Source organism: Ambystoma mexicanum, chromosome 13, assembly GCF_040938575.1.
Source record: "Ambystoma mexicanum isolate Mex_15411 chromosome 13, UKY_AmexF1_1, whole genome shotgun sequence".
Taxonomy (NCBI): Eukaryota; Metazoa; Chordata; class Amphibia; order Caudata; family Ambystomatidae; genus Ambystoma; species Ambystoma mexicanum.
Window position 1 is genome coordinate 69,133,233 of NC_090938.1, and position 23,796 is coordinate 69,157,028.

General features: G+C 43.3%; 1 protein-coding gene across 1 annotated transcript; it reads left to right on the forward strand.

The window, feature by feature from the left end:
- The first annotated feature begins 243 nt into the window (after window positions 1–243).
- On the forward strand, window positions 244–1,203 carry LOC138520255 (olfactory receptor class A-like protein 1). The gene has a single exon (XM_069632717.1). The coding sequence runs from the start codon at window positions 244–246 to the stop codon at window positions 1,201–1,203; it is 960 nt and encodes a 319-aa protein (XP_069488818.1).
- Window positions 1,204–23,796: the final 22,593 nt, after the last annotated feature.

The following is a 23,796-nucleotide window of genomic DNA, read 5'->3' on the forward strand; positions in this document are numbered from 1 at the left end:
ACTCTCCTTCACCTTTACAACAATTTCATTGGTGTTTGAGATGTGGAAATTGACACACACGCAGATATTGGATCATGCAGGAAATCAGCCAAAATCTACAAACTTAGGAAGACACAAATTTGATTAACTCACCATGATTGCTGCGTTTATTGACTCTTTGTGGTTGCATTTTATGGTATTCCCCTGATGACTTATAACTCTAATAAATTAGGTACTTCCAGCAACACGTACCTAAAGTCAGCTATGGACGCCCGCCTCATTTTGAAAGCCATTGGCTTCCTGACCCTAGACGCCATTGGAATCCCAGGCAACATGATCATCTTAGCTAGTTTCATACATCTCCGGATCGGGAATGGTAAATTGATGCCCATTGACGTTATTTTGTGCAAACTCTCCTTCGTGAACCTAGTGGTGGTTGTGGTCCGAGGCATTCCGCAGTCACTGAACACTTTGGGGATCCGAAAGCTTTTTGACCAGGATGGGTGCAACTTTATTATCTTGGCCTACAGAGTCTCCAGGGCCATGTCAATATGCTTGACATCCCTGCTGAGCTGCTACCAGTGGATCATTCTCGCACCAACATCTGGTTTCTGGCCGACCATTAGAAGTACCTTCATTCGGAGGTTACTGCCCATCATGGCATCTGTTTGGTGCTTAAATATAGTTATCTATGTTTACACCATGTACTCCTACTCCTGGGGGCTGTATCGAAACTCTACTGTCCACGTGTTAAACCTAGACTTCTGCCTAGTTCTTTTCCCATCATTTTCAGCATTCTTGGTTACAGGGACTGTGTATCTTGTACGTGACTTCATCTCCATCGCCCTTATGGTTCTCTCCAGCCTTTGCATTGTGGTGGTGCTCTATCGCCACAGCCAACAGGTGAAATCCATCCGGAGCCCTCATCAGAAGATTAAGAACTCTGCAGAATCCAGAGCGGCCAAGTCTGTGCTCATGTTGGTTTCAACGTATGTGTTTTTCTTTGGGTTGGACAATGGAATATGGTTTTATACTATCTGTGTGGACGCCAGTGCTAACGCTGTGCTCTCCGATGCGCGGGTCTTCTTTGGGTCCTGTTATTCCGCACTAAGTCCCCTGGTAGTCATTGCAACCAACACAAAAATACAATTGAAACTGAGGTTTCCTTTCTCTAGGAAACCCCTCGAGAGCCCTGAAACCACTGTCTCGCACGTAAGCACCTAAGGCGATTTTATTTATTTATTTTTATTTATTTCATTTATTACTCGCCGAAACCCTTGGGTACCACGGCGATGTTACAGACAGCTTGGTTAAAACATTTCTTGGAAATTGCCAATCGGGCGCAGTGCATGTGAATACAAAATAATCATACACGAAGACATTAAATGCAGGGCTTCAGTACAGTGATATTTCCTGACGCATGGAAGGGGATTTTAGTCTTGGTTAAATAGCCACGTTTTCAGGGATTTCTTGAAGCCTGAGAACGTTTGCTCATTTTTGATGGGGAGGGGAAGAGTGTTCCAATATGTGGGTGCGAGGTATTGGAAACTACTGCCTCCTGCCTTGGTTGTCTTGTAGCGGGGGATAGCTAGGAGTAGTTGACTGTTAGATCTGAGGGGCCTCTTTGATACTTTTTTGGTGATGGCGTGGTTGAGGTAGATGGGGACACAAGAGTGGATGCATTTGTATGTGACGCACAGGGCTTTGAATGTGACCCTGGCTTTGATGGGGAGCCAGTGATGGTTTCTTCTAATATTTGAGATATGATCTGACTTCCTTATTCCAAGGGCCGCCCGAAGGGCTTTATTTTGAATAAGCTGTAGTTTGTTTAGATTGGCTTTTGAGGTACCCAGGTAGAGTACGTTGCAGTAGTAGAGCCTGGATAAGATTAAAGCTCTTGCCAGCGTGATACAGTTGGTGGGTGTCAAGAATTGGCGCCTGAGAGCAATACGTTTTGCGGTGTAGGAGGTAGAGGAAGAGAGGGCGTTAATGTGCTTGGTCATGGTGAGGTTGGCATCTTGGTAGACACTTAGTGTTTTTACTTGTTTGAGTACTGATATGTTTGTGCCATCAATGTTGATGGATGAGTAATCAGGATGTAATGCTTCTATTTTGGATTGGGAGCCCACAATGAGAACCTCAGTCTTCTCATCATTGAGACAGAGGCTATTTAGTGCCATCCAATTTTGGATTATGGCATATATTTTGTTGATAGTGTCGGTGTCTTGAGTGTAGTCTCCCGATAAAGGGATAAGGATCTGGGTTTCATCTGCAAAGTTGGTGTAGATGACACCCATGTCGTCTAGCGCTGAGAAGAGGAGTTTAGTGTATGCATTGTATAATGTTGGTGAGAGACAGGAACCTTGGGGGACACCAATGGGTACTATGATGGGGTTGGCGGCTTCTTTACCTATGGCGACCCTGGAGGTGCGGTCGGCAAGAAAGGATTTGATCCAGGTAGTAGCTTCGGTGGAGAAGTTGAAGTCTTTCGCTAGTGTGGCGCACAGTTTATTATGGTCTACTAAATCAAACGCTGCGGAGAGATCGAGTAGGAGGAGGATGCAGAGTTTTCCTGAATCTCTGATGGTATCCATCTGGATTTTTAAGTCAAGGAGCACCGTTTCTGTGCTATGGTTGGGGTGGAAGCCTGATTGCCACGTGCCAAGGAGGTGGTTTTGTTCGAGGTGAGTTTGGACTTGGTTGTATGCTAATTTATCCAATATTTTGAGGAGAAATGGGACAGTTGTTATTGGCCTGTAATTAGTGGGCACAGTAGGGTCTAGGGTAGGTTTTTTCAGGAGAGGGGTGACCCAGGCTTCTTTGATGCTAGCTGGTACTAGGTTAGTATTGAAGGAAGCGTTCACGAAGTTGGTGATAATGGGGGTGAGGGTGTGGGCGCAGGATTTGACTACTGATGCGGGGACAGAATCGCCTTTGCAGTTGGAGGCTTTAAGTTTGGCGATGGTGTCAAACACTACATTTTGGGATACTGGTGTGAAGTGGAATGGGGCGCTGGTGAATTCCTGATGTGGTCGATTTAGATTAAGGAGGGCAGGTTTGTTGGCTAGTGATTGTTTTTTGGATGTGATTTTTATTTGGAGTAGTTCAATTTTGGCTGTTAGTGCGTCTTGAATAGTGGTGCACCATTCCTTGCTGGGGATGGTTGGGTTTATGGCTGGGGTAGGGTTTTCCAATTCTTTTAGAATGGCAAATAATTCCTTGGTATCTGAGGTAGCATTGCTGATCCTATTATTATACGCATTAGATTTGTAGGTAATAGTAGCTGTTTTATAGGTTTTGTTTATTTCTTGGTAGGCTTTTTCTGCCTCTGCAGTAGGATGCTTTCTGTAGGCATGTTCACACGCGCGTTTGGTTCTTCTGAGGGCGATAAGATCATCATTGAACCAGAAGCTAGATCGCTTGTCTGAGCGTTTTCCCTTGGTGGTGAGCGGTGCTATAGCATTAATGGTTGCAGTGAGGCAGTTGTGATATATGTCTGCTAGGAGACAGGGGTTGTCACTAGTGATCGAGGTAGAATCTAGGATTTTTGAAAGAGGAGGCGTGAGGTTTTCTGGCGTGAGTTTGCGGGCGTTTCTAGTTTCATAGCTAATCATAGTTTTAGGTTTCTTTTGTGTGGGTTCGGAGGGATTGATTGTAAATACAATGTTATGGTGATCGGTCCAAGTAAGAGGGGAGATGGCCTCAATGGTTATGGGGGTATTAAGGGAGAGGATCCAATCAAGAGTCCTGCCTTTGATATGTGTGGGTGCATTAACTAGTTGGCTGAAACCCATGTCCTTCAGGGCGGAGTGAAGTGACTCTGCTTTGGCATCTTGGCTGTCATTGAAACCTAGGTTAAGGTCACCCAGGATGATGTATTTCGAGCTAGGTTTTATTAGTGGAGCTAATAGCAACGGAATTTCAGTCTCTGGGTGGTTGTTGGGGCTAGGTGCTCTATAAATTACTATTAAATTAATAGTAGTTTTAGCATTTATGGGAAATTTTACGAGTAATGTTTCATACCCTTCAATACTTTCGATGGGACAAGATCTAAGCTGTAATTAAGTCTTGACTATAATAGCAACACCGCCTCCTTGTGAGTGGGTCCTATCTGTTCTAAATATGGTGTAGTCGGATGGGATTGCCAGAGTTAGTAGTGGACCTGATGCTTGATGGAGCCAAGACCAATAAGAACGGGAATAATTATGTGTTTATAGAAGGCGTTGGCAAACGGAGGTTCTCAAGATGGTCTGGACTACAACTCCCATATGCCCTAGTCTGCATAGTAAATGATGACAGATCAAGGGAGTAGAGTACAGAATAGCTACTGGTTGCAAACCTCTTTATTACACACAGAGGCGTGGGAGACACTACACTTCTTAGAGGGCACACTGGAGGCTGATGATATGTCTTCTGGTGGAGGAACATACACATTTTCCTGTAATTTGTAGGAGTTTAGGAGAAAGCGCAGCAAGTGTGTCTGATCCATTTAGAGGGACCGGGGAAGGGGACTGAGTATTCCCAGAGAGCACATTTTTTGAACAATGTTTTGGGAATGGTACATTTTACAGAACACATGCAACTAATTTGGTAAAATGCAATGCAGTTTAGAATTGTGTCTGTAGGGGAACACAAAACAAACTTTAATAGAATACCAAATCACCAAACCAACAGTGCATAGAAGATTGCTTTACACATTTTCAAGCTGACTGACGAGAAAAAGAATGAGGTGTAACTCAGCAGTATGCCAGCATTGCCCTGTGAAACACATTTTCTACCTGCCATTGCCAAACATTGTATCCAGTAGTGCCACTGTAAGATTATATATTTAAGTTGGCTGTGACCAATATATACCAGCATGCCATGCCAAGAACCCATTTTGTGCATGGTGTGTCCAGTATACCCTAGCATGCCACTGTCAAAACACATTCATGATGGCTGTTGCCAATAAATGCTATTATATCCATATACATTAAATGTAATGCTGGCTGTGCCCAATTTATGACAGCATGCCGTTGAAAGGGCCATTTTCTGCTGCCTGTGCCTAAATTATGCGGCATGCCTCTATAGAAACCTTGAAGCTGCATGTGCCCAAACTATTCTAGCATTCCCCCTTTAAGAATACATGTGTAGGCTGACTGTGCCCAGTATATGCCAGCATGACACTTTAAGAACAGATTGCCTTGTTGGATGTGTCCACATTATGCCATGCTTACCAATGTAAAACATTGTTATGTGTCCTCACTTCCCTGCACTCACAATTGATGCCGTACACTCTTTGTAAAGCCTCAGAAATAACATTAAATAGGTAAACATCTGAAAGATGACTTCACAGAAATGATATTTTACAGGGTATGTGTCCTGCAAGCTGGTCTTTAGCTCCCTAATCCAACCCTCCGGCATCCTCACCTTGCCCTTGGAAGGTTGGAAGAGGGTGATCTAAGAAGTGCATAAGGCAATGAACAGGGCATAGGTAGTAGGCTGCAATGTGGAAGGATAACTTCCATGTTTGTTCAATAATTAACTGTCCCCTGATGTACCCTTATGGACATTGCTAGAAATGTGTCATTGAAGGGTACTTCGCAGTTTTGTGTTATCAGGGGACCAGTTACAAGTTAGGAAGATGCAAAACATGCGAAATTTAAAGGCAACCGGTTACGCATCCCTTTTCATCACACATATTTGCATATGGCATTTAGTCAACCTGAGACTTCTTACTCAAAATCTCCATATATGATACGGCCTGCGGTAGCGGGCTTGTAGTTATGGTTAAGTTGCTCAACTCATAGAAAGCAAACTTTTTGGGTGGCTTATAACTTCGCTCCCCCTGGACTAATACTTACCAAACCCTGCAAAGAAAGTATATGGCCCGCTCTGAATTATTTTGTTAAGTTTGGTGAGTTTTCGTCAAGGGATGGCAAAGTTATAGCGGGGGTCCCAAAATGTTTTTTTTCTTCCATAAATGCAATGGAAACAAATGTTTGCTCATGCTTTCAGCCCAAACCGCTGGAAGGGTTTTCACCAAATTTGCACCAGGAACGGTGGGTTGGTCCCAAAAGTGTGCTTTTGTAAATTTGGTGTAAATCCCTCCAGAGTTTTTTTTTTTTTTTAAAACAACCAAAAAGTAGGTCAAAAGAAATTAGTGATATCTGGCTCCACTTCCTGGACCCATTTCCATGTTCGGTGGACAAGCATCCGATTGGCCTAGTTGGTACCGTGATGTCTGCGGACATCAGACGCGCTGACTGATTGGATGGTGAAAAGCATGAAGTGCGTCAGATTTTTGGAAATGCCTGCCGTGTTCGATTCATGAACATTCCGGTGGTGTCTGCGGACATCACAGTAGAAACATATAAAAAAACACAATATTGCACTTGTCAAACTTATCAAACAATTTCTGGGGAGGTGAGGGGTGATGAGGATGGGATGGGATATGGCCGTAAGAAGCCAAAAAACTGTGTTTTTCACCCCGAAGTCTGCAAACAGTCCAGATTTTCGGGGACAGTCCTGTGATATTAGCGAACACTTCAGATGTTTGAGGACATCTCTGCCTATTTCTGCATTACAGGGTTGGTGAAAAGCAGATCTTGGATGGTGTATAACTCTGGGGCCACTCAATGAAACTGCATACAATTCTGGAATTGTATTCTATACTTGATTCTGAACGGTTCTAGAAAGTGTGGAGCTGTTTTGTCAATAGGGAACACATTTAGAGTGGGGGTTCCAAAATATTGTAAAGGCTTATAAATGTGGTGCCATTCGACAAATCTGCACAAAAGATTGCACAGAGCCCCTCTTCCCTTTCCATGGCAGCCAGCAGAAGATAAAGTCAGAACCATGTGACCATATTACCACAAGCACAATTTTCTTCCTTTTCAAACCTTTCCTAAATTCGAATTACTTTAACACAAAGCCAGTCCCGGGTGGACATGGCCACTTTAGCACCATTTTTCATTCTTCGCGGTCATGGCCAGTAGCCAGATTGTCCAGGTCATGATCTTATACAGTCACCCAGACAATCTGGCCACTGCCCATGGCCACAGGCTAAACCTCAGTCACCAAAGGTATGTCACTATTTTTTGTACCTACATTATGACACATGGCAAAAATTCAAACACAGGCCCATTTGCAAAACCATGCTTTAAGGTCCTTGCCAATGCTCCTTACATGAGTTTGCTTGAAATCAGCCCATGGTTTATTTTTTCAAAAGTGTCAAAATGTATTTACATACAATAGTCACTTGACAAAATTCATTCATTCTTTAGACAAACATTGAAGGTTTGGTCTATAATCTTTCTGAAAACCTTTGTCCACATTCGTCAAACAGCAACAAAGTTATAAGCCATCTAAAAATGTTGAGACCCCCTATAATTTAGCCCCCTCTTGGGGAAATCCCACCAAACTTTACAAAAACATGTATATCCAGATTTAAAATTGTTTTGCAAACTTGTGTGCAGATTTGTCTTTACAATATTTTGAGACGCCCCCTCTAAATGTGTTCCCTCTTGACAAAACAGCTCCATGCTTTCCAAAACCATTCAGAATCAAGTCTACAATAACATTCCTAAATTTCATGCAGTTTCATTGAGTGGCGCCAAAGTGATAAGCCATCCAAGAACTGCTTTTTCACCAACCATGTAATGGAGAAATAGGCATAGATGTGCCCGAACATCTGAAGTGTTTGCGAACATCACAGAGCTGTCCTCGAACATCTGGACTGTTTGCGGACTTCGGGGGTGAAAAACACAGTTTTTTTGGCTTCTCACAGCCATATCCCATCTTATCCTCATCACCCCTAGCCTCCTCAGAGATTGTTTGATAAGTTTGACAAGTGCAATGTTGTGTTTTTTTATACTTTTCTACTGCGGTGTCTGCGGACACTGCCAGAATGTCCGCAAATCCAACTTGGCAGGCGTATCCAAAAATCGGATGTACTTCACGCTTTTCACCATCCAATCAGTGGGCGTGTCCGATGTCCGTGGATGTCACGGCACCCTCTAAGCCAATCGGTTGCTTTTCTGCGGACCGAATAGCGAAATGGGTCTGCGAAGCAGAGCCAGATAGCTCTAATTATTTTGGACCTACTTTTGGTCATTTTAAAAAAAAACAACTGCATGGGTTTACACCAATTTTACGAAAGCACACTTTCCTGGCAAAAAATTTGGTGAAAATCCATCCAGTGGTTTGGGCTGTAGGCGGGAGCAAAGTTTTTATTTCCATTATGTCAATAGAAAAAAAAAATGTGTGACCCCCTATAACTTCCCCCTTAATGAAACCTCACCAAACTTGCCAAGAAAATTCATAGCGTGCCATATACTATTTTTACAAAGTTTGGTGAGAATTCATTCAAGGGGAGCAAAGTTATAAGCCACCCAAAAAGTGCTCTTCCTATGGGTTTAGCAACTTAACCATAACCAGACGGCCACTAGCACAGGCCGGGTAATATATTTATCAATTTATTCATCATGGTTAAACATTGTAAACATAACTGTCATGGTTTCTGACCATTATGTAACACCAATACATGTATACAAACTACATTCAAGACCGACTTAAACACTGACAAATAGTTGTGCCTTGGGGTTAGAAAGAGGTGACACTAACACATGTACCGTGCCACGTATTTAACATTTATGTGCAATTGTGATAGTTATTGTTAAAGTCAAAAACATTAAGAGCATTGTTCATAAATAATGTTTTCCTTTTTTCAAAGAAAAACAGCTGGTTATTCCAGCTGTGATCTTGTCAACACGTGTTTCGGCCCCTATAGATATGTTTATTCACAAACGTTCTTGGACGGTTGTTTTATGGGCCTTCTTCAGGACAGGACTTGTTTGATTTAAGGAACAATCAGGTGTACCCCCACAATTTGCACAACAGCCACACTTAATCTTGATTTGCTGGAAATGCCAGACTCTTGCGACCCCATGATGACACTACATGTTTATTTAGTGACCTCTGTTTTGTCATGGAACTCATTGGGGGTATGCAGCCCTCTTATAGCATTCTGGTATGGCCTCCTCTCTAGTAGTCGTCCTAAAGGTATCTACCAGAACCTTAGAAATGTGTTGGTAAACACACAGGCCGTGATTCACAGAGCGTTTTCCAATGGGATATTGCCATTATAAAAACCCTTCTGTGTCTTAGGCCCAAAACATGTTAACATGCTGCTCCCAGCTCACTACTGCATTCCATCGTTATAGGAACAGCACTGAATAGCAAGCTATGGGCCTCGTTAAGGGTGTGGCTGTGTGAGAAAAAAGTGGCAATATAAGCACAACAGTGGACTTGGAGATAAAATATAGGAGGACAAGCACATCCTGGACAGCAAACATGCACATCATGGGCAATGGGCATTTTTATCATGGACAGCTGCCCTGCAAGTTACTATCACACACCAAATAGGTCCAGAGTGGGCGGCAGAAGTGCCTGCTTCCCTCACCAGCACCAATAACAGTCTGCATAGGCAGCAGTGTGGCAAAATGTGAGCTTTAGTCATAAATACAGAACATACAATTTCTACATAGTAGCCCCAAAATGAGCATACAACACTAGCCAATGGCTTGTGATATTTGACTCTTGAACCCTGAAAATTCGGTGCTTTATTATTTAGGCATTTTTTAGTATTGGTTTGTTTAATAAAGTATTTATTTACGTATTTAAATTTGATTGGAAATTCTTTTATTTCCAAACTGGGTTACTTTGCTGTTTGGTTTGCTGGTGGATCAAAGTCAAAACCCTTCTGCGAGTATAGCCTACCCTTGTCCCACGTTACCACAAAAGGCAAAGGTGGTATACCTCTTGCAAATGCCTGTTTTACCTTCATGACTGGTAAAGCATTTGCTTTGTAGACATGTGGGGGCTTAGTGGTTAAGTGCCAACTCATCCTTGTACTACTGCAGCGCAGAAGTCATGTTGTCACAGTGTTGCCATCAAACGAGATGATTTGTTGTCAGCATCATTCACTTCATGAGATGCAGTGTTTCCATGGCAACAATACGGAAGAGCAGCTTTGTCTGTAACAGTTTAGTTGTGTCTAATTTAAGCACTAGTAAGACAATTGTGACTCAGGGTTTCACTTTAAGAACCACTTTGCATCATTTGAATGGGGTGTCCTTGTTTTTTCAGAAGGAAAATATGGGATGTTGACCACATCTTTTCCGTCATGGAAGTGGAACATACACAACGGTGAAGACGCATGAGTCTCCATCATGTGGAAGTACACCATGTCTGGGAAACCCTCAACATCTTGTAAAACGTGTGTCCTTGTACACCACTGCCACTGGGAAGGGGAGGCAGGACAGAGGGGCGCGAAGAACCGAGGTGATAGCCCCATTGGGCGTTCAACCTACGTAGCTGTAAGGCTGTGTTAGTGGGGATGGGAATCACCTATGGGGGACAATAGTGTATGTGTGCTGCATTGTGAGCTAGTTGTATTATAATTACTGCTTTCCTAATTAACGATATTGAAGGGTGGCAAAGAATGGCCGGCTCTGCTCTCACGTCAGTTGTTTTCCCTGCAGGTAAAACAGGCTATCGTGAAATATAAAATAGAGGGGGCGCCTTCTCGCCAATTTGTTTCAGGAAAAAAAACACAAAGGCCTCGCATTGTAGGTATTCAGTGCGCGACCGAACTTCACCTGTGCCTACACCATGACGCATTTCCTGTCTAGCGAATAAACGTTTCATTTCTTCGGACATGTTTAAAAGAAAATGTAAGTAAAAATGTGAAGGAGAAGGACCAGCAAACAAAAACGCTTCAACGTATGAGAATGATTGGGGTTCCCAAAGATAACCTAGATCATGCGTGAGACAAGTCACCTCACCAACATGGCGGCGGCATTGGAGTCATCTACTTACTGGGACGGAAATGCGCCCACAAAAGCTCTACCCGGGGCATAGTAGTCTAATCTAGGGCTTGCTCTCTGTGTGACTCTCTGTCTCACTCCCTGCTCCCTCTCTCCCCTCTCTCTCGCTCTCTTATTCGCTTACGTCCTTTCTCTTTCTGTCTCTCATTCTCTCTCCCCCTCTCTCTCTCTCTCTCTCACTCCCTCCTCTCTCTCTCTCTCTCTCTCTCTCTCTCTCTGTCTCTTTCTCTCTCTCTCGCTTTCCCTCTCTCTTCCTATCTTTTCTCTATCTCACTTTGACCTTCTGTTTTTTTTCTCCCACTCTCGTCTCCTCTCTCTCTTTCCCTCTCTCTCTCTCTTTCACTGTCTCTCTCTGTCTCCCTATCTCTCCCCTCTGCTTCTTGCTCCATCTTTCTGTCTCTCCATGTCTCTCCCTCTCGCTGTCTCAATGTCTCCTTCTCGCTATCTCTCTCTGTCTTTCTCTCTCTCGCTCTCTCCTCTCTCTCCCTCTCTTATTCGCTTACGTCCTTTCTCTTTCTGTCTCTCATTTTCTCTCCCCCTCTCTATCTCTCTCCCTCTCTCTCTCTCTCTCTTATTCGCTTACGTCCTTTCTCTTTCTGTCTCTCATTCTCTCTCCCCCTCTCTCTCTTTCTCACTCCCTCCTTTCTCTCTCTCTCTCTGTCTCTTTCTCTCTCGCTTTCCCCTCTCTTCCTATCTTTTCTCTATCTCACTTTGACCTTCTGTTTTTTCTCTCCCACTCTCTTCTCCTCTCTCTCTTTCTCTCTCTCTCTCTCTTTCACTGTCTCTCTCTGTCTACCTATCTCTCCCCTCTGCTTCTCGCTCCATCTTTCTGTCTCTCCATGTCTCTCCCTCTCGCTGTCTCAATGTCTCTTTCTCGCTACCTCTCTCTGTCTTTCTCTCTCTCGCTCTCTCCTCTCTCTCCTCTTTCCTCTCTCCTTCTCTCCCCTTTTCTCGCTCCTTCTCTTTTTAATCTTTCTCTCTCTATATCTCTCTATCTGAATCTTTCTTTCTCTGTTTTCTCTCCCCTTCTGTCTTCCCCTCGCTCTCTCTCTCTCTCTTTCATCTGTCTCGCTATCTCACCCCTCTCCTTCTCTCTCTCTCCTCTCTCCCTCTTTCTCTCTCTCTTCTTGTCTCTGAATCAATGGGCCTCATTACGACCTGGGCGGTAAGGGATTACCAGTACCGGTAAGGGCACTGGTGCCGTTAATCCCTTACCGCCCTATTCCGAGGTCCCTTTGCAGGTCCTCCCTTAGCGCCTGGTTTTTATCAGGCGTTAAGGACAGGACCCGCAAAGGGACTTTGGAGCTAATAACGGTACCGCAATTTGCGGTACCGTTGTTAGCGCCTTCCCCATTCCCATTGAGCCCTATGGGGGCTCAAATGGGAATGGGGAAGGGCCATGGTGAATGGGGAATTACTGCTCCCGCCAACCTTGGAATGGGGTGGTAATTGCTCCATTCACCATGGCGGAATCGGTAAGGTTTTGGAGGCAACCATGGTGCAAATAGCGGCATGGTTACCGCCTGGGTCGTAATGAGGCCCAATGTCTCTCTCTCTCTGTCTCTCTCTCTCTCCTCTCTCCCTCTCTCTCTCTCCCTCCCCCTGTCTCTCCCGCTCCCTCTGTGTCTCAATGTCTCTCTGTCTCTCTCTGTGTTTGTCTCTCTCTCCCCATCTCTCCCTCCCTCTCTCTCCCCTCCTCTCCCCCTGTCTCTCGTTCTCTTTAAAATCTTTCTCCCTCTATATCTCTCCCCGTCTCCTTCTACATGTCTGTATCCCTCTTTGTGAGTGAGAGTGACGTTATTTGGTGCGCATTTGCTAGAACCCTGCCCCCTCCCCCACCAGCCATTTCTGATAGTATTACGACCAGAGAAAAACAGAGATATCGCAAAGGATCGGTGCAGTGGAGTGCCATGTGTTTATGTTTAAAAGTAGAAAGAGGGCCGCAGTAACAACGCCATTCCCCTGAGTTGGGGCCCACCCTGTTAGTTGGAGACATAAATGCTCTTCACATGTGTTGTGCAGGAATGTCACCATCACCCTGAGGGTGGATCTTCAATGTTGGGGAGGTGATGAGACCCTGTATAGGATACGCAGTTGGTGATGTGGTTATGGTAGACTGTTAAACTCACAAGTGGAAGAGGCTACTCGATGCATTAGTGTGTGTGTTCACACCAGAACTCTAGCCTAACATTTTGAAGCACACAACAATTCAACATTGCATTGGTGCCCACAAAAGAAACAGATAATTGTATGCAGAGGATGGCCCTTTCAAGATCCAATGCCATTTTTAGCGTCACAATGGTGTCTTGATACGATTGTAAAGCTATTTAATTATACTTATCTTATAAACCATCCTTTTAACATGTTTCATTGTTCATTCCCAATAATCACTTTCAGTGCATATTGTAGTCATCATTAGAATGTAAGTTTTATTTTACCGAGCAAGGCATATTATCTAAAAATCTAGAATAACCATATACATTATTTTCTGATAGAAAGTTTCCACTTCAAGGTGGACCGTCTGGTAACCTACTATTGTAATTTGTGAATTGTGATAGGGATCTATAATGCGCCATCGACAAACTAAATTTCATTAAGATATCTTTCAGAATACCCCTAAGCGAAAGGGTAAGAGGACAAATAGCACCATTGAAGCTTTCTGGTATCGGGGACTATAAGAATGACCACAGGGATTTATAATTAACAAACATATCTGTGACAAAAAGGGCTGATACAATGCTCATAAAATGGTTGCGTGCTTGAATCACTTACTTAATTGTTCACAAAATGCGTGCAAACCTTAAATTATATGTAAGCATGAACTATTTATCCTCAATCAGATAGCCTTCGGTTTGGATGTGAGAATTAAATGGCTGCACTCCATATGGAACCAAGGAACGAATAAAGCCCCATCTTCCCAGGGGATACTGGGTCAGAATGCTTGTGTGTATGGGGCTGTGTGAATGCCCAGTCCCCATGCGAGACAGATGCCAGCCAGACTGGAGATGGAAAACAGTCAAAGATTAATAAACCTGAGGGCATTCTCAGTTTACATACACATCTGACGTTCTCATTCCTTCAATCCAATCGGAAGAATCCAAAGGCATTTCCATGCCAGGAGTAAATGTAACAATGTTCAAAAGAATGTAAACTCTGTGAGGACACACTCAACCAAGAGTCTAACAGCTGAGTGCATACTTCATGTGGAGACCTCCCAAAGCCGGAACTTTCTTAACTCCTCTCTCGGACCACAGTTGTCAACAATCACTGGATTACCCCCTTGCTACTGTAATGGTGAAGATAAATGTTCCAGTACCACCTTCTGCCCCTCCCCATCCTTGTTCCTCTTAACATAAGAAAGAGTACACCCAGGCCCAGGTGCTCTGTGAGCCGAGAGGTAAGAAGCGATACACGCTTAGGCGGAGTATATCAAACAGACAAACTATTAATTGCACATACATCTGTCCTAAATAATTAGTCAAAAACAAAAGTAGTGCATTAACATGGGATGAAGAAGGTATCTGGTCTTTCCATCGAAAGGATTTCCATCGAAACTCTTTCCAACGAAAATTTAGCATCAAATTTATTTGCATTGAATGCACATTTTTTGGCATCAAATGCATATATGGATGGGGTAAACGGTTATCTTTCGTTATCTTTCGTTGGGGTGGGGTTCTAAGGGTAAAAGACAGGGCGTTGGGGGTGACCCCCCCAAACAAATGTAAAAAAATGCAAACAAATGCATTTGATGCAAAATAATTTGATGGAAAACTGTTGTTTGAAAGGGTTTTTCCGATGGAAACCTTTTCGATGGAAAGACCATGAACCGATGAAGAATGTACTGAAAATAACATAGGTTCTTGTGTTCCAAGAGTAGGACTCACTACATTAGTTGGACAGATGAAATTATAGGTAGATAAGGTTCTATTATACTAGGGAAACCAACATATAATAGATGTACAAGGTGAATGTGAAACAGACTAACGTCGAGATAAGTCACCAACATGGAGTGCAGAACACAGCCCTTTTCTTATCATGGAGGCCACAGCAGACCCAATAATTAACAAAAGTATTAGAATCCAAGATGCTGAGACTCATGACAATGCATCTATTTTAGACACCTTTTGAAGCTGCACAGATAGTGTTGCACAGTGAGTGCCAAGGTCAGAAGGTCAGGAAGGGAGCAAAAGGTGAGCAGAACCCAGAAAGAAGATAACCGTTCTCAGGATGCAAAACAGCAGGCTCCCAAGTTAATTCAATTCATAGGAGCAATGACAGCCATTGATGACCAGGTGCATGAGAATAGCATGCCAAAAGAAGTTATAGAGAGTAGGCTAAGGGTGTCCCAAGTTGTAACAAGAAATACAACATATACTAGGATTATAGCTGAAAAGTCCAATACAGAGAGAGACATTCCTTTTCTAACACGGTCCTCTAACACGTGACCAAGGCACTAAAACACTGGTTGTTCATTACGAGATGAGCACAGATAAGACACCTGCCAAACTCCCTAACACACAGAAATACACAAGATGACACACAGGGCCAAGTACAAAGAGAAGGGACGGCCTTATCGCCTGGGAATGACAAGGAGGTGCTAAAATTTGAATTATAGCAACACATTGACTTCTCTCCACCACCTTATGTGTCTCTCTCGTACCTTGATGGCGGTCAGGATTTCCAATGTTGGTGAGCAAACTCAAAACCAATATAAATCTCTCCTACGATGAATCATGACAACTAATTATTTATCAATATGATGATGTTATTGAAGTATTATCTGAAGTAGTCTGGGCATACAAGAAGCCATCAGCTATGTCTAACTCAATCATAGAGCTGACGCCTGTATACTCTATATGCAGCTTACAATATTAAGCAATCCGGTTTATTTATAGGTTTCGTAATCAAGATTGTATTATGACAAGAGGGATGGCGTTTCTTTTTTTTAAAAATCACTCCCATCTATTATAATGTTGAAAGCTGACTGTATGCTGTCCCGGCCGAGTTCTATGCTTTGACTAAAGCCGGGTTTCCCGGTGCACTTTGAGTGCTCCACTACTGAGTATTGTTTTTACTAGTGTAGTAAATCGGGCTCTCCATTACACTACAGTACAACATGCAGCTCTAAACCACTCCATAACCATGCACCTTAGGGAAAGGAGAACGAGAGAGCGAGAGAAGCTAAAAAAGATTTGATTCATTCTTAGAAGTGGGATGTCATGAGGGATGGGGCTGATGTGGACATACTGGATACTTAGGTGTAGTTAAACCATTAATGTGTAGGGTCGAGTTATTGATACTTGATCTTGGAATTGTTTTATATTTGTAGATTGTTGTATCGAAATTTAATGATTTGTGTATATGTTTTTTTTGATATTTTTGATATGAACCCACAGGTGGTTAGAATTGCGCTTTGATGTACTACTAAAATGGATATGTGTTTTTATAAGAAACATCTTTTTTGACCATAATGTTATCACCTTATATTAGTACAGAGGTAGATAGCAAAAGTCCTTGTTCGTGAGTGAGGCTACACATGTTTTTTTTACAAATAGATAGTGACCTTCCTTTTGTTTGATCACATATATTGAATTCGCCTTTAGTAGGAAGGTTGAACACCACATAGTGGGAAAGCCCTTGTGTGAATACTACATGTCATGCGGAATTCCATGTCATTATCTGAACTGTAAGACTCTGGCAGCAGACCCTGCACTGCCAGCCAGACGCAGCTCCACAACAAGCAAGTCACTAAGTTTACCATAGCCCAGGGAAATGACAGCCCTAATATTTTTACTATTCAGTTCACTTAATTGAATTCCTTATCAGTTTTGATTCCAACACTTTGAAGGATTTTCTTGATGTCCTTTGATTTTGGGCTGTCCTTGCCCCAAGGAAGGCCTGGAGGTATGTAGTGATGTAACGCCTTATAGCAATGTACCAAAGAGTAAACCAAGCCCACAGTACATGTGTCCACTGTGGTAGTCTGGTGGGAAAAAAGCATCTCCATGGTAAGGGTGCATTAAGGTGTGTATTTTTAAACAATAGTTCCTCACAGATAATATTCAAGCATCTTTTTTATTTGTTATTAATTGTGAAGGTAGTCGACGAAGCAAATGAACACATGTTCCGTGGCCATGCATCTGGAACTTCCTCAGTACTTGTCCATGTTACATAACTGTTTCTCAGTATCTCTGAGGATGAGCTGTGCACAGTGGAACAGGCCTGGGAAACCTAGTGAGTTCAGAGAGTCCCAGTCCCATGACTTGTTCATCACCCCAATGGTTTTCTGAAGCAGGTTTTACTCTAGAAAAATATATGACTAGAAAGCAATTAAAAGCATGTGGGAGTGTAGTAATTCGTTAATAAAATCAAGATTAAAGTGTTAGACATATATTTTGTGTCACTTGTCAACCAATGTAATTTGGGTGTAGAAGGCACAGCGTGGCACTTACAAGTTGAAGTGAGCCCGCCTCATCTCCGCTTATTCTTATATTTGTCAGTTGACCAATCACAATTAAGCCAATTTTTTACCATTCAGTGTGATTAAAATAAAATGGTGCTTTGATAGAGAAATATAGCAGCCATTTTTAAAATGTGTGAACTTAATGAACTCGCTGTACTTTGCAGTCAATAGTAAATGGTTCTTAATGTAGTGTGATGATGGAGATAAGACCAGGGAAGTGCAAGGACCTGCCCCTCCCTGCTCCCAAACGAGAACAGACATATAGAATAAGAAAATTAGAGAAAGGTGTAATTTTGTGTATGCCACCGCCATGTAGAATGTAACACTAGTTGGAGTTAGTTTGCCACATTTTTTGGAGCTGGTTTGCTACAGTGTAGGAAGGGTTAGTTTGCTGAATACACAGAGAGGGAAAGTAGTAAATGGTGGTTTGCACAGTTATATGGGTATATATGTAAAGCAGTATTATACATGATATGATATGATATGATATGATATGATATGGCATTTATAACGCGCCTATACACAAGTGTCTCAAGGCGCGATGAGGCAAGGGAGGGGGAACAGAGGGAAGACAAACAGTGAACCTACTAGGCCAGGTGTCATTCAGATCGTGCAAGTGCATGGGAAGGGGGAAAGTGCAAAGGAGAAGGGGAGGGGAGAGTGCAGTACATGGGATAAAAGACTACTAACATAGCAAGTACGGCCAGCTGGTGGCAAGTGCAAGGGTAAGTGCAGACATCCAGTGTCAAGTGCTGGTAGAGGAAATGTAGGGAAACAGCGACAGTCCAGAGTGTGGGGGTTGCCAGGAAGGCAGTGCATGTGTGCAACTGGCGGTGGAGGGGACCTGAGCCTGAGATCAGAGGGTGGACAGGTAACCAGTGCAGTTTCAACCAGGGGTTCAGCCGGGGTGAGGAGGAAGAAAAAGCAGAAGCAAAGACAAAGGTTTTGAGGTGCTTCCGGAACCGGAGATGGTTCTCCTCAAGTTTCAGGGAGGCAGGGAGGCTGTTCCAGAGAGTGGCCCCAGCCGAAGAGAGAGATGTACCGCCAACTTGTTGCTTGGAGAAACGACTGACCCTGATGGAGTTGGAGGCGGATGAACGAAGCTCGAGGAGGAAGATATTTAAGAAGATACTTACATAACAAGAGAAACACAATATATCCTTTTGCAAGACCCTGCACACCACGTGGTGTAGAAAGAACAGAATTAGAAAGAACAGAATTGTGTTTAAATAGCTTAATATGGATTTTTTTGGTCCATTGTGGTGTCCAGACGACTGAAAGTGCTAAGGTCGGGAGGAGGGGCAGATGGCTGAAATTGCACAAATAGGCATGGCTCGTAGTTCTAGTTTAGATATGCAACTATTAAGTTACTTACAATTAAGTTACTTTTGTTGCTATCAGACAGAAATACTCAACTTCTATTTGCCAGGTGCACGTAGAAACATTTCCAATGTCACACTGGCAAAATGTACCCACAGCAGCTCCAATGATGAAATCAGTTCAACACATGCATGAAGAACACATTAATGGGTTGGATAAATTGAAGGCAAAATGTATCATACACTGACCTCACACTACAATGAATAAGCAATGCATGTCATGACCCAACTAGATCAAACACATGCAGGCATCAGCATGTATTAGAAAGGAGAGCAGGACGAGTGGTCCAAGGTTGGTCAAACTGTCTGGGAGTTGGGGCCCGACGAGCAAAGATGGGAGTGAGTTTGATAGTTCTGTGGCCAGCACAATGCTTTGATCGTTCCATCCCCACCAGAAGGTACTTGGACTGTTGTGAATAAGTATAAGATCCAAGGCCACAACAGTGGCAGGCACTAGTATTGTCATGAGGTCTGCATATGGTGGTGCCAACCCATTAGAATACGGTCCGATGATGACCGGGACGTCTTGTATCATGGGACGGACCCAGGGAGGGTTTAAGATAAGGGGCCTCATTACGACCGAGGCGCTAATGGCTAACGGCGCCGTAAAAGGCTGCGGCGCCGTTAAACTATTAGCGCCTAATTACGAGGTCCCTTTGCGGGACCCGACCTTAAGGGCTGGTTTTACCAGCCGTTAAAGTAGGGTGCCGCAAAGGGACCTTGGTGCTAAGTACGGTGCCTCAATTTTCAGCACCGTACTTAGCGCCTTCCCCATTCCCATTGAGCCCTATGGGGCAAAAATGGGAATGGGGAAGGGCCATGGAGGAAGGAGGAATTACCGCCCTGCCAACCTTGTAATGGGGTGGTAATACCCCCTTTCTCCATGGCGGAGTCGGTAACTTACCGGCATGGACCATGGTGCTAATAGCACCATGGTCTTCCGCCAGGGTCGTAATGAAGCCCAAGGACCGTCCAATTAGGAGTAACGACAAATAGACTAATATAGGTGTCACATAGAATTTACTAGGTGTGACTCTAACGTATTCCTGAATTGCCCCAGAGTTACTCGGAGTATCTTGTTTGTTCAATAACGGTCATGTATACACTCCCGACAATGGGGTGATTGCTATTCGCACCTGAGGGATCTGCACGGGGTGTGAATTATTATTATTATTTTCATGGGAGACTGGTTCTGGGTGTATTGCGCAAGCACACACTCCCATGATTTCTTCTTTTTTAAAACAAGATGCCCCCTGCTATAGGTAATAGAAACATGACTTAGTTCCTTCACTATTTCTATGGCGGGTGCTGAAAGGGGAAGTGGCAGAAAGCTCTGATCCAACAGGTGAGTGAGAGGCAGGGAAGGGGGGAGAAGGAGGCCTAGTGGGTGTGGGCTCTAGTTTATATTTATGTATCTATTTATCCAGAGAAAATGTAAAAGCACAGCTCTGCAGCAGTGTCTATGCTGAACAAAGCTACCTCTTTTGCTAATTGACTAATTGGCAAAGGCTGACTAAGGGCTTGCAAGAATGCTCCCCAACATCTGATGTTTGTCTTTTCACCAATGCACTCCTGAGGTGGTGCTACGATTGTCTTAACATGGAGATGCGCTCTGTAGTCTTAAAAGTGTGGACAGTTGAGGGCTTTCTGATTTATAATAGCTTTGGATTCATTGTATTGTGTGCTATTTTGATATCTTCTCTATACAGCACATAGTATTGTTTTCATATGCAGAATGGTGAGTTGATCGTTTAGTAGGGCTCAAGGAAGGAGTGAATTCACTGTAGTGCCAGTAGGGCAGTTGCTTTAAAGGGTAGAAAGAAGGTGCAGCAGGCCAACGACACTTGATGGATGCCATGCTCAAAGGTACGACCACAGCCCCCAATCAAGTAGCCTAATCAAAAATGGTGTCACTTTATATAGAGGGAAATAACTTCCTTCTGGGATTCTGGCCTCTTATTCAGCAGAATTGTTAAGTGGGCTTTTGACTTGCATATCACACTACCTTCACTTCCAGGCACAAGCAACGTTTGATGCCAAACACATTCTCCAAAGATAAACCACCCACTTCTAAGATAAGAACTCACAATATGAAATGGAGCATGGGCGATATGTGCTGATATCACCCATTGATTGAGGCCTATGGGTGATCTGGCACGTTACTAAGAATTAAAATACATAAATAAATAAGTAAATAAAACAAAATATGTGCCCCGAACACCCTCACCCGCCCCACCCCCCCGCAACTCGCTGATCACCAGGTGCTGCAGGAGACTGATCAGGAGTTCCTTAAATCTATTGTGAGGCAATCGAGGCCCTCAAAGTTGTGCAAATTGAATCACAAACTCAAAAATGGCAAAACGATTTAATTGTTTAGGGAGAAGGAAATATGTGGAATGCTTGTGCAGAAAATGTGCAAAAAATAAGTCAGATGTGTCAGTTCACGCAAAAAGAAATCCAGGTGCAAACTGTAATGTGAAACATGTCTTGCTGCCCCTGCATCGTCGGCACACAGGTGTGCGGATTCACACTGACATCCGGAGCATCGGGCTTGCGGTAAGTAGTGGCTGCATGCCTCTATTTCATGTATGAATTGACCCACAACACATGAGTGAAGCGTGCGCGTTGCTAGCGCAAAAGGCTATGAAAAATGTCACTTGCGCCAATTCAGAGTTTGTGTCATTGGTACCCAGGCAGGGATCACCACTTCAGCTCCTAATGGGTATAAACTTCCTGTGAAGATGTATTTATTTATTTCGAGAATATCTTTCATGTCCATGCTACTTGTTTTGTGATTTATTTATAAAAAGTGAAACAGATTCTTAAACGAATTAATCTTTATAACACACGTAACACTGAAGATCAGTCTCTAAGTGCAGGACTGGGATTTGAATCTGTGTTGCTCTGGGTTGTGTGCTACCTAGACAACAGCAGTCCGGGAAATCTCATCCCATCATATTCATAGTCTCTGCCACAGTAAGTACAGGTCATCTACGCCTCTGCTCCCATGCTTACGGATTGATGGCTGACTCCTAATACCTAACAATAACGTTGCCAAGGTGTATTCCGAAAAAATGCTGGAAACTGTTCGTGCAGTACTCTTCTTTGAACCAATGTGCCAAATACTATTACACACATTGTTTTGGTATGCAGTTTTCAAAACGGAAAATAAATAATGACACCATTTTTTTATGACACCTAAATAACAACAGAAAGTTTTTTTTTGCACAACTATATATGGGGTGGGGTAAGGGATTGAAGGGGTGTGGGTAGTTGGGGTGAGTAAAAAGGCAGTAGAAACAGAAGTTTGAGGGGGCAAATTGAAATAAAATAAATGAAAATTGAATTTGGCGTTATTCAGGTGTTGTTTTAAAAGTATGTCGTTATTTAGGGTGTCGTTGTAAAGACATGGAACCATTGTTTTAGCCTTCGTTTAGCATTTTCCTCTTAGTACTGCAGCTCAGAATTGTCTTGAGTGATTAATGCTGATTAAGCAGCTTTATGACTCAAACAATATGCCAATCTATATGTTCATTCATGCCTTACATTGTTTTCTGCACATCCACTTGAGTAACTTTTTGTTTTTAATGTATTAGAAGCAAGTTGAAATGGAACACTATGAACACATTCGAGATTATATGATGCTGTTCTGATGTGCATGAAAACATTCGTTTTAAACTCAAGAATGTCAACATGGACATATTGAACTCAATGGATATATGCAAAGACGAGCGCCCATTTTGTAAAACGAACCAATGAAATCACGTATATCTTTTATTTGAATGTATTGCAATTTAATTTAGTGAAGCTAGATGTGGACATTGTCTCCAAACCAGACATCATTTCTGAGAGCAAAATAACCAATAACTGCAAACGTAGGAAGGGGGGAATTTGACTAACTCAACCTGATTTCTGCATGCACTAAGCATTGGTGGTTTCATTTTAGGATTTGACCCTGATGCTTTATCATTCTCAAGCAATAAGGAACATCCAGCAACATTAGCCTAATGTCAGCTATGGATGTCCGCCTCATTCTGGAAGCCATTAGCTTCCTTGGCCTCGACGCCATTGGAATCCCAGGCAACACAATCATCTTAACTAGCTTCATACATCTCCAGATCGGGACTGGTAAATTGATGCCAATTGACATGAGTTTGTGTAAACTCTCCTCCATGGACCTAGTGGGGGTTGTGGTCCGAAGCATTCCGCAGTCACTGGCCACATTGGGTTTCCGAAACCTTTTTAACCAAGATGGGTGCAACTTGGTTGTCTTGGCCTACCGTGTCACCAGAGCAATGTCGATCTGCGTGACGTCCCTGCTGAGCTGGTACCAGTGGGTCATTCTCGACCATCATCCAGTTTCTTGGCCGCCTTGAAAGGAACCTTCACTCAGAGGTTACTGTCGATCATGACATCTCTTTGGTGCTTAAATATTGTCATTCATGTTTTCACCATGCACTCCTATTCCTGGGGGTTGTCCCAAAACTCTACTGTCCACGTGTTAAATTTAGAATTCTGCATAGTTCTTTTCCCATCATTTTCAGCATCCCAGGATAGTGGGACCGTGTATGTGGCACGTGACCTTTCCTTCATTGCGCTTATGATTCTCTCCAGCCTCTGCATTGTGGTGGTACTCTATCATCATGGCCAACAGGTGAAATTCATCCGGAGCCCTCAACAGGATATTAAGAACTCAGCAGAACCCAAAGCGGCCAAGTCTGTGCTCTTGTTGGTTTCCACTTCGGTCTTTTTCTTTGGGTTGTACAATGGCATGTGGCTTTATTCCATCAGCATGAACGCCAGTGCTAACACTGCGCTCTCCGATGCACACGTCTTCTCTGGGGACTACTATTCGGCCCTAGGTCCCCTGGTAGTCATTGCAACCAAAAACACAATACAATTAATACTTAGTTCTCTGCTCTCGTTGAAATCCCTTGAGAGTCCACAAACCAATGTCTAACCCCCACACGCACCCAAGGAAATGGACCTAGGAACATAGAAATCATTATTTATTTACAACAGAGGTTGGCAAAAGATGGCTTGGACTACAACTCCCACCAGCCCTAGCTGGCATGGTAAATGCTCTATAACAAGCATGTTGAAAGAG

Coding starts and splice junctions, on each gene's coding strand:
- LOC138520255 (XM_069632717.1), top strand. CDS start 244: ATGGACGCCCGCCTCATTTTGAAAGCCATTGGCTTCCTGACCCTAGAC.